This window comes from Halyomorpha halys, unplaced genomic scaffold, assembly GCF_000696795.3.
Source record: "Halyomorpha halys isolate HHAL.00 unplaced genomic scaffold, Hhal_1.1 Scaffold286.1, whole genome shotgun sequence".
Lineage (NCBI taxonomy): Eukaryota > Metazoa > Arthropoda > Insecta > Hemiptera > Pentatomidae > Halyomorpha > Halyomorpha halys.
Genome location: NW_027115682.1, coordinates 1,392,019 through 1,405,191, shown reverse-complemented (window position 1 = coordinate 1,405,191; position 13,173 = coordinate 1,392,019). Strand labels below are relative to the sequence as shown.

The following is a 13,173-nucleotide window of genomic DNA, read 5'->3' as shown; positions in this document are numbered from 1 at the left end:
GAAATTACGAGATAGTAATCATCCTATTCATACATAGCAGTTTGAGCTTTGAAATTCTATTTAAGCATTGATAGGCTTCTATCGAATCTTACTGGGTGAAACCAAAAAACTCTTTATTCGTCTTATATATTACTCATTTGAAATATATACTATTACCAGACGCCATAGCCACTCGAACCATCTAATATTAATTTAGTTGATTCAAGTTAATTAAAAAAAACAAAATAGACTAAGAAAAAGATGGAAAACTATCTTAAAGAAGAAAGTCAAAGAGTAAGTCAACCTTTGAACGTTGAGTTCCACGTGAAGTTCTACCAAAGGGGAGTTTCTTTCCTTATCACTCTGTTTATTCTATTGAATTTTAATCCTAAATGATAATCTCAAATAATTACGGCTCAGTTAGAAAAATAGAAAATTGATACGTTTGAAAATCAAAGTAAACGATTTGTTAGTCATTCCCACTATGAACAATAATCAGAGTGAGATGAAGTTTTGTTTGATTCTTACAAAAAAAATATATATAGTATTTTCTTCACTTTTCACTTTCTAATTATTGTATTTTAATTTAAAATGTCAATCTTAAAAATCTTACGGCTTGATCGATAAGCAGAAAATGAGAACGTATGAAAATCAACATAAATTAAAAACTGGACATTCTGACTTTTAGAAATAATTTAATCTGAGAGTAAATGGGAAGAAGATTTTAAGATGAAGAATGGATGACCTCATCCATGGAGAAAAAAATTAATCAATTTCTTAATTTGTCACTCTATGTACTGTAATTTTAATTAAAAATGTAAATCTCAAAATCTTGAGTTTAATTGGTAACGCTTAGTTAGTAATGTAAAATGGTTACATAGCAAAATCAAAATAAAGAAATTGTTGAAAAAAAAAAAACGGCCATTGAGACTATGAGAAGTAATTTAATTTGAAAGTATATGGGAGAGGAGTTATGATGAAGATGAATAGATGACCTTTTTTATTTTTTAAAAAAATCAGTAGTTTGTACTTTAATAAATAATTCCTTTCTTAATTTATTGTATTTCAATTAAGAATAAGAATCTATGAAATCAATTAGAAAAAAGTAAAATGTCCATTCTTACTATGATAAATAATTTAAGCTGTGTCCATAACGATTATGATGATGGTGAATGGATGATTTGATATATATTAAAAAAATTATATATTCAAACAATTAAAAACATACATAATTTTTCGTAATAATATGTCGTAAACTGATAACGTATTTAACGTATATAACTTAAGGCTGAAATAAATTTGTTTACGTAATTATTTTGATCGTAAGAGAATGAAAAAATATATACTGCACATACCACTCATCAGGAAAATCATTTTAAGGAATAAATGTTGATTGTGACATTTATGAATTGGAAATAAAAAATAATTATTGAAGATTGTCAAAAACGTTACGGAGTAGAAAACAATAGAAATGATTTGTCACCTTGTTCCATTTTACTTTGGTAAATTAAAAATAATCATATTTTGAACATTTTCTGAAGATTTAAAGAGTGGAAACAATAAAAATGATTTGTTTCCTTGCTCTATTTTACTTTTGTAAATAAAAAATAATTATATTTTTAAAAATTTCAAAAGAGTTATGGAGTAGGAAACTATAAAAATGATTTGTTACCTTTTTATATATTACTTTTGTAAAAAAAAAATAATTATATTTCAAAAAATTTGAAAAGAGTTACGGAGTAGGAAAAAATAAAAATGATTAGTCAGCTTCTTACATATTACTTTTGTATATAAAAAACAATTATATTTTGAAAATTTTAAAAGAAGTTACGGCGAAGAAAATAATAAAAATTTAGATTTACAGATTTACATTTTTTATAATGAGCTCTTTTCCTGAGCTAAATGTGATGAAAATTTAAATATTTACAAAATTATTTTATATTTTTAAAATAAATAATCACATTTTCTAAAAAAAAAAATAAATAACTAATTGCCAATTGCATAGTTACAAAGCTTGGTACTGGAAACAACTTTCGTACATCAAACCTGACAATTGACTTTGATTCTGAAGTTTTCATTAAGTAAATTACGATGAATATTCTAAAAAGTCTCGCATAAATTTAAAATTAACAGCATGTTACTCTATTTCTATAATTTTCTGATTTATATATTGATACAGTATCTACTAATTGCTATCTGTTGATACTTCTTATAAATATTTTATAATAATCCATTTCATATAAGATTAATCTAAAATAGATGTTAAAACATATAGATTAAATGTAGTACAAAATGTTTTTCTTTCGACCATTTTGTTTGATATTTATTAATTAAAAATAAATCTCCCTTTAAAAAAAAATAATAAATACAATTTAATAAGTCTCTGTGAAGAACTCTTCCTTATTAAATTTCTTTGTTTTAATATATCATAAATAAGGTTTCGGGGCCAGTGCCCCATCATTGTAAGGAAAATTCCAAGTCTTGTTAAAAAAATGTTTTTAGATTTCTCCTGATTTTTTATATATAATATTGTATTTATTAATTTATTTAAAAGCGAATTGACAGAAATAATGATTTTTGTTTAATTATGAAATGTGAGGATATAATTATGTCTAGGAGATTGTTTTTAATAACAGTGTTTTGTTTTTAATTAATTTTATTGTGGCATGTATATTATGAATTATGTTAATCTGTATTGTAGAGTACCTGATGATTGGACAATGACCTTGTAATATTTTGTTCATTATATATTAAAATAAAGAAATTTAATAAGGAATTGTTTTTCGCTACTCATTAAATCTATGCAAACTCATCCAGAAATGAGCCTATAATAGTGAGTACATTATAAATTGTTTATAATGAAAATAAAATATTTTCTTTATTCTTTTCTGAGGATAGTCCAAGTATTGATCTGATTCCGGTCTTTCTTCCGACCCCTTTTGTAATCAAATTAATTTCTGTGTTCTGTGGCTTCTCTTATTTCCGACTTTAATTTAGTTGAGTACTCCGACCGTCCTAAAGCTGATATGGAATTTATATTTTGTTTTAGTTGTTCGAGTGTTGTAACAAAGAATTAATTAGGGTGTTCGGAACATATTAATTTAATGTTTTATTTTTTATACACATATTATTAACATTTATGGTTCACCTTTATTTAAATTGAGTTTAATTAGTGGGTATACATTCTTTTAATTTTATTTATATAGTATTAAAATAAACATAAATAATTAAAATTTATTTTATAAGACTTTTAATAATGACTTTCTCCCAATTAAAGGGGGTTTTCTTTTTTACAATTTTCGAATAAAAGGATCTCCTTCACACAAGTTAAAAAAAACAAAAAACCTTTATAGTTGTCCAGAATGTTTCTTCCTAATGATTTACTTTATATTCTCAACCATTCAGGAAGTATAGGATGGTTCGAGATCTCAGCAGCGGATGGTAAAATGGATTATATATGGGCAAGTGGTCTGCAGTTTGGACCTATAGATCATCGGCCAAGCGATATCGAATATGCTTCCACCATACTCTGCTGCATTATAGGATAACCATTACAATACCATTTTCAACGCAGTTTAATCCCACATGTTTTTGCGTTATTATATATTATATATCAAATAGTCTTATTTGATGTATGCTATTTGTTTTTTATATGAATTGAATATAATTTTTTGTTGCTGATGTATTTATTTTCATCAGCAGAATTTTCTGAATATTCGTCACAAAATATTTTAATTAATTAATATTTATTGTGAAAAATTTTGTTGAGTATAAATGCTGTTTGTTTTGTATTCAAGATATAGAGTTATTTTTCTTTTTTTACTTTGCTTAATGATTGTTAATTTTACTTAAATATATTTCAATTCATAATTTAAATATTACCACGCATATTATATCTTAATTTGCAACAAGGAATCTTTATAATCTTTAAATATATCATAAGGCTACTCCGGAACAGAAAAACTATCTAATTCATTATTTAAAGGTGATATAATGTATTCCACACAACTTTTACCTAACGCATATATTAATAGAAAAGTATATACTTTTTTTAATTTAGAATAATAATTATTTACTGTAGAAAATTAACTGACTAAATAACATTCTGTGAACCAACGCCTGTGTTGTCCTAAAGTCAAATCAGCAATTCCTAACAGTTAAGCGGGTAGGGTTCACTAGAACGCCTTACAACTGATGTATCCAGTCAACACCATATCCAGGAAACATAATTTATAGATTGAAATAAATCCTGAATGGTCATTCTTAACGTAGAATAAAAATAGTTTAATGGACAATTAATAAGTACTGTAATTAAATTTCAAAAAATGCCTATTTTTCACGGTGTCTAATTATTTTCTGTATGAAGTTTTTGACCGAAAACAATTTTTTCTTCTTATTAAGTATATTTTTTAGTATTTCAAAAAAAAATTTTCTTTACTTCTTAAACATGATTACAAAAAAAAACTTTTTGCGAACATTATGAATTACTTTTACCATTTTATTTCTAAAATGATTTCAGTTTATTTTAAATTTGTTTACATTTGCATATATGTAATATATGAGTGGATTTAATTTAAACCGAGACCAATAGGCCAAATGATCTTCTTCATTAATAACAAAAATCTAAAAATATGATTTTTCTATCCATATCTAAAAGTTTACAATTAAGAAATCCTAGAAGAAAAGAATATTTTACATTACTGCAGTGGTCATATATTGTAGAATGATGAAACCATATAAAATATGAATGGTAAGATAGCCGGTACCAAAATATGGGAGAGAAGTGTTCCAAACTGAAATATATGCAAAGAGACGGGGGTACAAGTGGGGAGCCCATGGAATAAATCTGCATAGGTAACATGGCTGGCAATAACCCAAATGGACAATATGCTCCATCCCAAAGTAATGCTCTCTCTACATCAATTCCAGGCCAATCTAACATTTCTTTTATTTTTCAAATCAGTGTAATCTTTTTTGTTTTATTTTTTTTTCACTACCTATCCCTACGGTTTTTTTCGCTAGGTTTTCCATCCCATTCCAAGGTTTTTCTAAAGATAGATTAGGCGAATAAGGCATTAATTTATTTTTTTTTAAAACTCTTTTATATGAACAATCGTATAAAGTATATACAAAATTTACTTGATAAATACAGAATATAAATTTTTTTCCGAAAATTGAATTTTAATATATTATAGTTTCTTAACAAACATAATGACTAGTAAAATATTTATAGCCAACGTTATGACAGTTTAGCAGTACGTATCTAACCTGGTGTAAAGAAATTTTAAAACAGTACAAAGGTCTTTTTCACTAATTAAAATTATAATTAAAATTTACTTCATATCATAGAAAAAAACAGATCGTATTATTGTTTTAATTATTTCATCAATCATTTAATTACCGAAACTTTAAAAAGGAGAATAATTTATTCAGTTCTAGGAAATAAAATAAAACTTATTTTTTCATATATATGTTTTTACTTTCATTTATGTATGTATATGGAGTATATAGTAAGGGAAAGTATTCGTGCAAAATTTCGATTTCCAGTTTTCGACTGATTTTTGTTTTGAGGTTCCAATAACCAAGCCAACAAAATGATCTGTGTCTGTGGGCGTAATAAACAGTGTAGCTCATAAACAATTCTATTTTTATTAAACTCGCCTTTTCAACGTAAAATTAAATTGCCTTCAATGTCAAATGGGTCGTATTCACATTTAAATAGTCTGACTGAGCTTAAATACTCATTTTTCAAAAAATCTCCCTCTAAAGTCCTTTAAACTTTTTATATTTTAAAAAACAACAGTCTTCATTGTTAGCTATATTTAAAATCATAAATGAATACGAAATATTAAAGATTTTTGTGAATGACTGAAGGATAAAAAAGGGAAATTGAAGGGGAAGCATCCGATTTTGTACGGGAAGAACCGAGACTATCCGAACTTTCCCAGTTGCGTTGTAGCTTTGTTTATCTGTTGTATTTTTGGCAAGAACAAAACTTATATTTGTTATTGCTTATTCTTGATTACAATAAAAATCGAATTTGTATACAACAAATATTTTTGTTCATAATTTTCGCCTTATTAAGATCGTACATGAATACATACATATTCGTTAATAAGAATTTTGTTTTAAATCAACAAAATAGCGATAACTTTTAACCCGAGCCCACCAATTTAAATAAAACTTAGGGACGTATAGGATGATAACTGAAAGTTTTTTGATGTGCACATCGCACAAAATTTTTTATTGCTAAGAAAGACGTTTCTGCATTAGTTAAAACTATTAAACTAAATAAAATATTCAAACTCCAATCAATTAGCAAACATCAGCCTCGCCGGAATATATCATATTTAAATAAATAATTGCAATTGTTAGCTAAGCTCCAGTTCAGTAGAGAGGTTTAGTTATAATTATTAAAATACTAAAATGAAGAAGGGCATAATTACCAGCTAAGAACTTATGTGAGCTCGAATATCAAGAAATTTCTCAAAATATTTTTTTTTCAAAAAACTAATAAAGATTAATTTACTTTAAAATGAATCCATGCTCTGTATAAGGACTGTAAGAAGAAAATAATTAATTATTCATTATATGTCTTATTAAAATTTTAATTTTAAGAAATTGATTTCCTTCTACATTTTTTTTTAAAAACTCTTTTTTTAATAATTAAAACGCGTTATCTAATCATTTAGTAATACAGGTCTGTATATAGGAACAATTTAATTTTTTTGAACTTCCAAGAAAGTGAATTTGTTTTTACATTTTCGTATATTAGCTTGAAACAATTATTACTCAGGTATTCTTTGACCCAATCCTAGTGTTTTACTTGGTAGAGCTAGTTTTCTCTCATTCTTATTATAACCATATACTTGTACTTTGGAAGGAAATAAACCGTCTCTTAAATATATTTAAATAATATTGATATACAGTCCTATATCTCAAATTCAAATTGCCCTAGTACAGTCTAATTTGTGCCAGTTCGTATGTTTTGATACAGAAAAAATGTATCTTGATCTGTCGAGTACGGTAGGTGTTTATATATATTTAGACTTGTAGAACTTTTCACTGACGGGCTTCCTTTTACTTAATTTTTTATTCCTTTCTTTCACATTTTTCTCTCTCTTTCCGCGAGTCTCTTCGTCCGTAAACCTTGACTCATTATAACTTCTTCCATTTACTTTTTAGATGTCTTTATGTATCCTCCTTGTCTTCCCTTTTCTCACATTTGCATAAATTTCAATTTTTTTCATAATATAATCGAATTCACAACAACAATCAATCCGGAGGAAAATTCAATTAGCATTCTTTATGTAAACTTTTTACAAACAAAAAAATAATCGTAATAAAAAGAAATTATTCCTAAAATGCTGGATATTTTAATTAAAGAGTATCGATTTCACTTGACGTAAAAATAATTTTATTTGTTGAACATTATATACAGGGCTGCCCGTAGCTCAGTGGTTATGACACAGTCTTACCAATTTGATGTATGTTGACGGTGCCGGTTAGAATCCGGCCTGGGGCGTTGAATTTTTTCATTGAGTGGTGGTCTTACAAAATGAAAAACTTTGATCCCCAACCATGGTTAGGCTGTATAGGACTCCAATGAGAGTCTTGACTGAAAAAGAAAAGAAAAAAAAAATCATTATATATATGTACCTTTTGGTCAGAAAAATTCATGTCTTAGTATATTATAAATATATACATCCAAAATAAAATAAGATTTTAATTATAAAAGTCTGTTGTCGGTGTTTTGTAAAAATAGTTAACTCTCAATTTTCAGTAAAGCATATTTTGACTTTACTTTTTTAATAAACAATCAGTAAAATATTTTTATTTTTGGGAACCTGGTGGATATTAATACCTTGTTTAATATATTTGAACTGATAGTATCATAATTATTTCAGTAAAGGCGGAAATTCGAAAATATCTTGTTTGTTGATTTCGCACTTTTTACAGAAAAGTAACGATATGTCTTGAATATACGTCCTTGTAAAAAAAATATATTATTCTCTCACCAAGATAATGAATTTAAAATTTCTAGTTCTTTTTATTTAAAAATAGGGCTATCTTGAAATTTTAGTTAATAAATAAATGTATAAAAAACGACTTATAAAAATTTCTTTATTAATCACACAGAAGACTTATTTTATTTCTTAGAAAAACACTCCCTCCAATATTTTGTATTTTTATTTATTCATAAAGAACAATCTATGTTCAGCTCTTTTTTATTTTAAATTAAATTTTAGCAGGGAAGTTTAATGCTTAATGAATTAAAAATGGTGCTTCCTGTTTTACTTTTTTTCCTCTGTTAATTAATTCTCTGTAACAGTATCCTCCGACGGTTAATTTTAGTCGAAAATTTAAATGAAAGCAACTGGTTTAAAATTCACTTGGGAATTATAAGAATATCTATTTGACTCTTCTGAATATTTTAGTACTCTTTGATTTGCTGCTAACATTATTTATATTATTTTATTGTCAAATTGTATTTTAAATGAAAAAATATATATATATTTTTTTTTTTGCAGATATCCAAGAATTCTATGAGTTGACTCTTCTCGACGATACTAAGTCCGTGCAGCAGAAAACGGCCGAGACAATAAGAATAGCCAACAAATGGGAGTCTAGCGACGGCCCCATTTCCTACAACAGCGACGTGAGTAGACTTAATTGTATTGTGGCCTTGTATTTATTTATATATAAATATATATATTATGTGTAAAACGATAGAGTCATTATTACTATTGAAGAACTAATGTTCCAAATTTAAGTATTGTTTTAGCTATTAACATAACTACATTTAAATAATCTAAAATAAAATATACGTTATTTTTAAAAAAGAGTTTAAAATTAGAACTAATGGAAAATAAAGTAAATAAAATAAATTAATAAAGAAACTGAATTTTTTCAAGAAATACATGATCCTAAAATCTAACATTAAACGGCGATAAAATCTTAAATAAAAATTAGTTCTGAAGACGAATCAAAGCTTTTAACTCCAACCTACTTTAAGTTGATATTTATCTTTTCTCGTTTCATCGTTTAAAAGAAATTTTGCCAATAACTATATTTTCATTTATAGGATGAATTAAAACTAGTATCAATGAGTTTTTGTGTTTCCGTGATTGTTTTAACAATACTCAAAATTTATTACATTCATAGACTACATCTGGACAAAAGAAACTTGGAATCCTCATTTAAAACTGAAAAGACAGGAAACTGCATGTCTATTCCGACTGTTATAACACTTACTAGACAAACGGTCTAAACTTCCAATCCATTACAAGAGACTGATCTACATGACTATAATAAGCAGTTGAACTTTAGAGCTCCACTTAACCTTCGAATCCCTTTCGTATCCAATCCTTACAATCCAAAATCCTTCCTAAAATCCTCAATTCTCCTTACTTTGTTACAAACAAAATCATCCATTAAGACCTTAATGTTACAATGCAATGTATCTAATTCGAACTAAACATCAATCCATCCATTGTAAACACCCTAACCATCCAAACCCACTGGTTTCTAAACTTCCTCTCCCATTCCTAACAGTCCTCCGAAGTGCCTGAAAAGAAGATGGCATTGTGCCCTTTTTATGTAGAAATGTTATTTGAGTGCTACCAATGGGTAGTTTCATTACAAGCCTGTATCATACCATTGTAATCTAGTAACCAATTTACTGGATGTATTTTTTGTAAAACATTTTTATATGTCAAAAATTAAATTAACAAAAAATGGTTCATATTTAAGCATTTTTTAGTACTCGCGATAAATAACGATTATTAATTATGTCACATTAAATAAGAAAGCTAATCTAGAGAGAGTTCTTTTAAAAATTCAACGACTGTACCCCTCAAACTATTTTAACTTTTTGTTTTTCAGCTAACTATACATTTCACACACAGAGAATACTTTGTGAGGCAGAGTTCGTGATACTATGAAGACCTTAAAACTTATATTTCAATTTAAAATTCAGAAATTAAATTTATTTAAATATATAATTGAAAATGATATCATATTTTAAAACCAATCTTACTTTAGAAGCACTTAAGCAGCTATTTCCTATTTACATGCAGAACATAGAGTCTAGTAACTGCGGAGAATTGTAGAACACCTGGTAAACCGGATTACTGAATAATCGACCTCTACCTAGTGCCGGGGTGTGGTTGCCTAATACTCACTCCTCTGTATGCTGATGGCTGTCGAACCTTATACTCAAATGTCAATCGAAGTGTGTATAGAATATGAAAGGCAGTGATTGGGCGTTTTTATTACACGAAAGTAATTTAGATTTGTGGTTTTAGTGCGTGTTTTATTTTATTTTTCATTAAAACCCTTCATTACCATCCTCTGCTATCATTACCATCCTCTGCTATAATTACAATCCTCTGCTATCATTACAATAAAAGAAATTCACAGAGATATTTTTGGTAGGTCGCGATTTTATATAAAAAATTATTTCTGAAACCAGATTAGCAATCAACAGCTGTAGGAAACCTCACTTTTCTTTCCTTACAAGATAAAATAACTTTATTATTTTTTATAAATTCATTCAGGTATGAAAGGATATATAAATATTTTTTTTTTATGATTGGTTAAAAAACTGTTGGAGAGTGAGCCAATATTTTAGCCTAGTGATTCTTACATATGTTTGAGAATCTTGAGGGTTAGTCGATAATAAACTACTATATAATATACGATTAGTCCTCATTTGTATTTTTTAAATCATAGTGTTTAATAATTAGTGATCAAAATCGTATATTTCTTTTTACTCTGTAGAACTTAAAAATGAGAACTATACAATCGTCCAATGTCGCCAAAATGAAGTTATTCCTTATTGACAGAGTCGAAGATCCTCGAAAAAGAATATCCCTCAACAGTTCTGATATTTTCGAAAATCTTTTTATGGCAAGTGACGGCCCGGCGTTGATTGCTATATTTTATTTTTTTATTACATACCCAAAGTGAATAATATAAGCTCACATCAATGTATATAAAATTCACAGAGTACCCACAAAATTGGACCTTATGATTTTAGTTTTATATGTAGCACTTAACCTCAAAATTAGACCTGGATATGATTCTTCTGAATATGATACATATATTTTATCTGTTTGATCACATTTTATATACCGTAATGTTTTTTTTTATAATTTAAATAAAATGTGATGTAAATAAAATACCTTTTATATGTCGCAGCCGGATTCGAACATTGTTCCTAGGAATTAGCAGTGCTCTACTACTTCGCAACTCTGCTACTATTCTAGTGATAACTTTTCTCTTGATCGTTCTAGGCATATGTATGTATATATATTTTTAATGAATCTTGAAGATCAATCAATGATACTTTGGTTTGGTGACAATGAGAGGGGTTGTATTTATTATGTATACATTATTAGAAGAAAGTATTTGTTCTAAAAAAAAACAGTTTTTCTCATTGTAGGTCATGGCTAATAATAATTTGTATAAAGCTACAAAACGTCGCCAAAACAAAGTTGTATCTTTGACTGGTACCCAAGATACCTCCAAAAAAGAAAAAAAAAATACAGAAAAGTGATAAAAACAGAACATGCTATACATCTCGTTACACGAGACGAAAATAATCGAGCAAACAAGAGCAAGTAAACTGTGGGTTGGGTTACATGCTCTCTTTGAAGGGATTCCACGCTTAAGTGTGGCTCAGCCTTTAACTGAAATTATGATTATTAGTCGTTTGAAATTGTCCCTAGAGAAAGCATTAATCTAAAGAGAAGGACAGAAAGAGTATACTTTATTTTTATAGATGCAGCCCAGCTGTATTTTGTTGATTTCAATGGTCATAGTATCGTGTGGGGTCCCTCGCTTCCCAATTTTAATTATTGAGGTACAAGCACTATGATTTTTTTTATGAAAAATAAATGGTTGTAATAAATTGAGCATATAATACCTGCTGTATCAATAAATAAATTATTGAAAGATTACATACAATGCCAGTGGGCCAGTATGTTGATTTAACAGTTGCTTGTTCTGATGATTTGTTTTAAAAATATCAAACCGTTCTATCTCCTTTGTATGTGCTTTTTTTTTTTTTTTTTTTTTTTTAATTTTCAGTTATAAACATTTTTAGAGGTAGCCCTTCAAATCTACTGGATTATCTTATTTAGCTAATACGGTAGAGAGGGAGAAACTAATAATTTTCGTATCAGCAGTTAATTATTCTGACTAAAAACAAAAAAAAATACAGAAAAGTGATAAAAACAGAACACGCTACACATCTCGTTACACGAAAAACAAGAGCATGTGAACTGTGGGTTGAGACACATGCTCTCTTTGAAGGGATTCCACGTTTAAGTGCGGCTAAGCCTTTGTCTAGGTTGGATGCCTGGCAGAGGCGTGTAAAGGACTTACCTTTCACAAGAACTTTCAACACCTGTCACAAGAACTTTTTATTCGCTTTAATTCTTTAAACTACAGAAACATACTATCGTATATATTTATACTTATCTAAGCATTAGCGTTTGGCATACGTATGTTTAACGTATATATAAGTTGAAATTTTAATTTTAATTATTTAGTACGAGCCTTATGCTCTTTAAATTTGTTTATATTTAACTAATATTATCTTATTTGATTATATTTAAACTAATATTATCTTACTAAATTATATTTAAATAATATTTTCGTATTTCAATGTATTAATTTTTAATAACGATCTCGTAAATATGTTAGTACTAGTTTATATATAAGCCCAGATCTATGTGATGCTGGTTAGCATTATTTCTATATCAATTGTTTCGCCATTTATATGCTAACATTAAACGAAATCTATCTTGTGTATTTGAAAAATAACATAATTATATAATAACATCAAATAATAGGGATAAAGGAATTCAACTACACATTATATTCAATATTTACAAAATGTCTGAAATTGTGGTACAGTTTTATTTCGTTTATCTTTAGGTTATTGTTTAGTAATTATCATGATTGGGACATTTAATAATAAAATTCACTATTTGATTGCTGTTCCTAAATAGGCCATGAAAGGATAACACAGCGGGAGAACACAGGATGTGCCTTATTTAGGATCTTCATGAAAGACTGTTTTTTTTATTTAATATACAGTGAATTTATGAGTTTAAGAGTTGAATTAAATTAAGAATTTAAGAGTGCAGTGACTTACAGATTTAAAGGATTAAAAAATTAAAAATT

The 13,173-nt window shown here is 27.4% G+C and overlaps 1 protein-coding gene across 3 annotated transcripts in view; it reads left to right on the top strand.

Annotated features, from left to right (window-relative positions):
* Nucleotides 1-8,510: 8,510 nt before the first annotated feature.
* LOC106680774 (disks large 1 tumor suppressor protein) overlaps nt 8,511-13,173 on the top strand; it is a gene marked incomplete at its 5' end in the record, with an annotated part of 438,504 nt that continues 433,841 nt past the window's right edge. For all 3 annotated transcript variants that reach the window (XM_067052703.1, XM_067052702.1, XM_067052701.1), the window contains 1 exon segment: nt 8,511-8,638. In XM_067052703.1, coding sequence (XP_066908804.1) covers nt 8,511-8,638 — 128 coding nt within the window.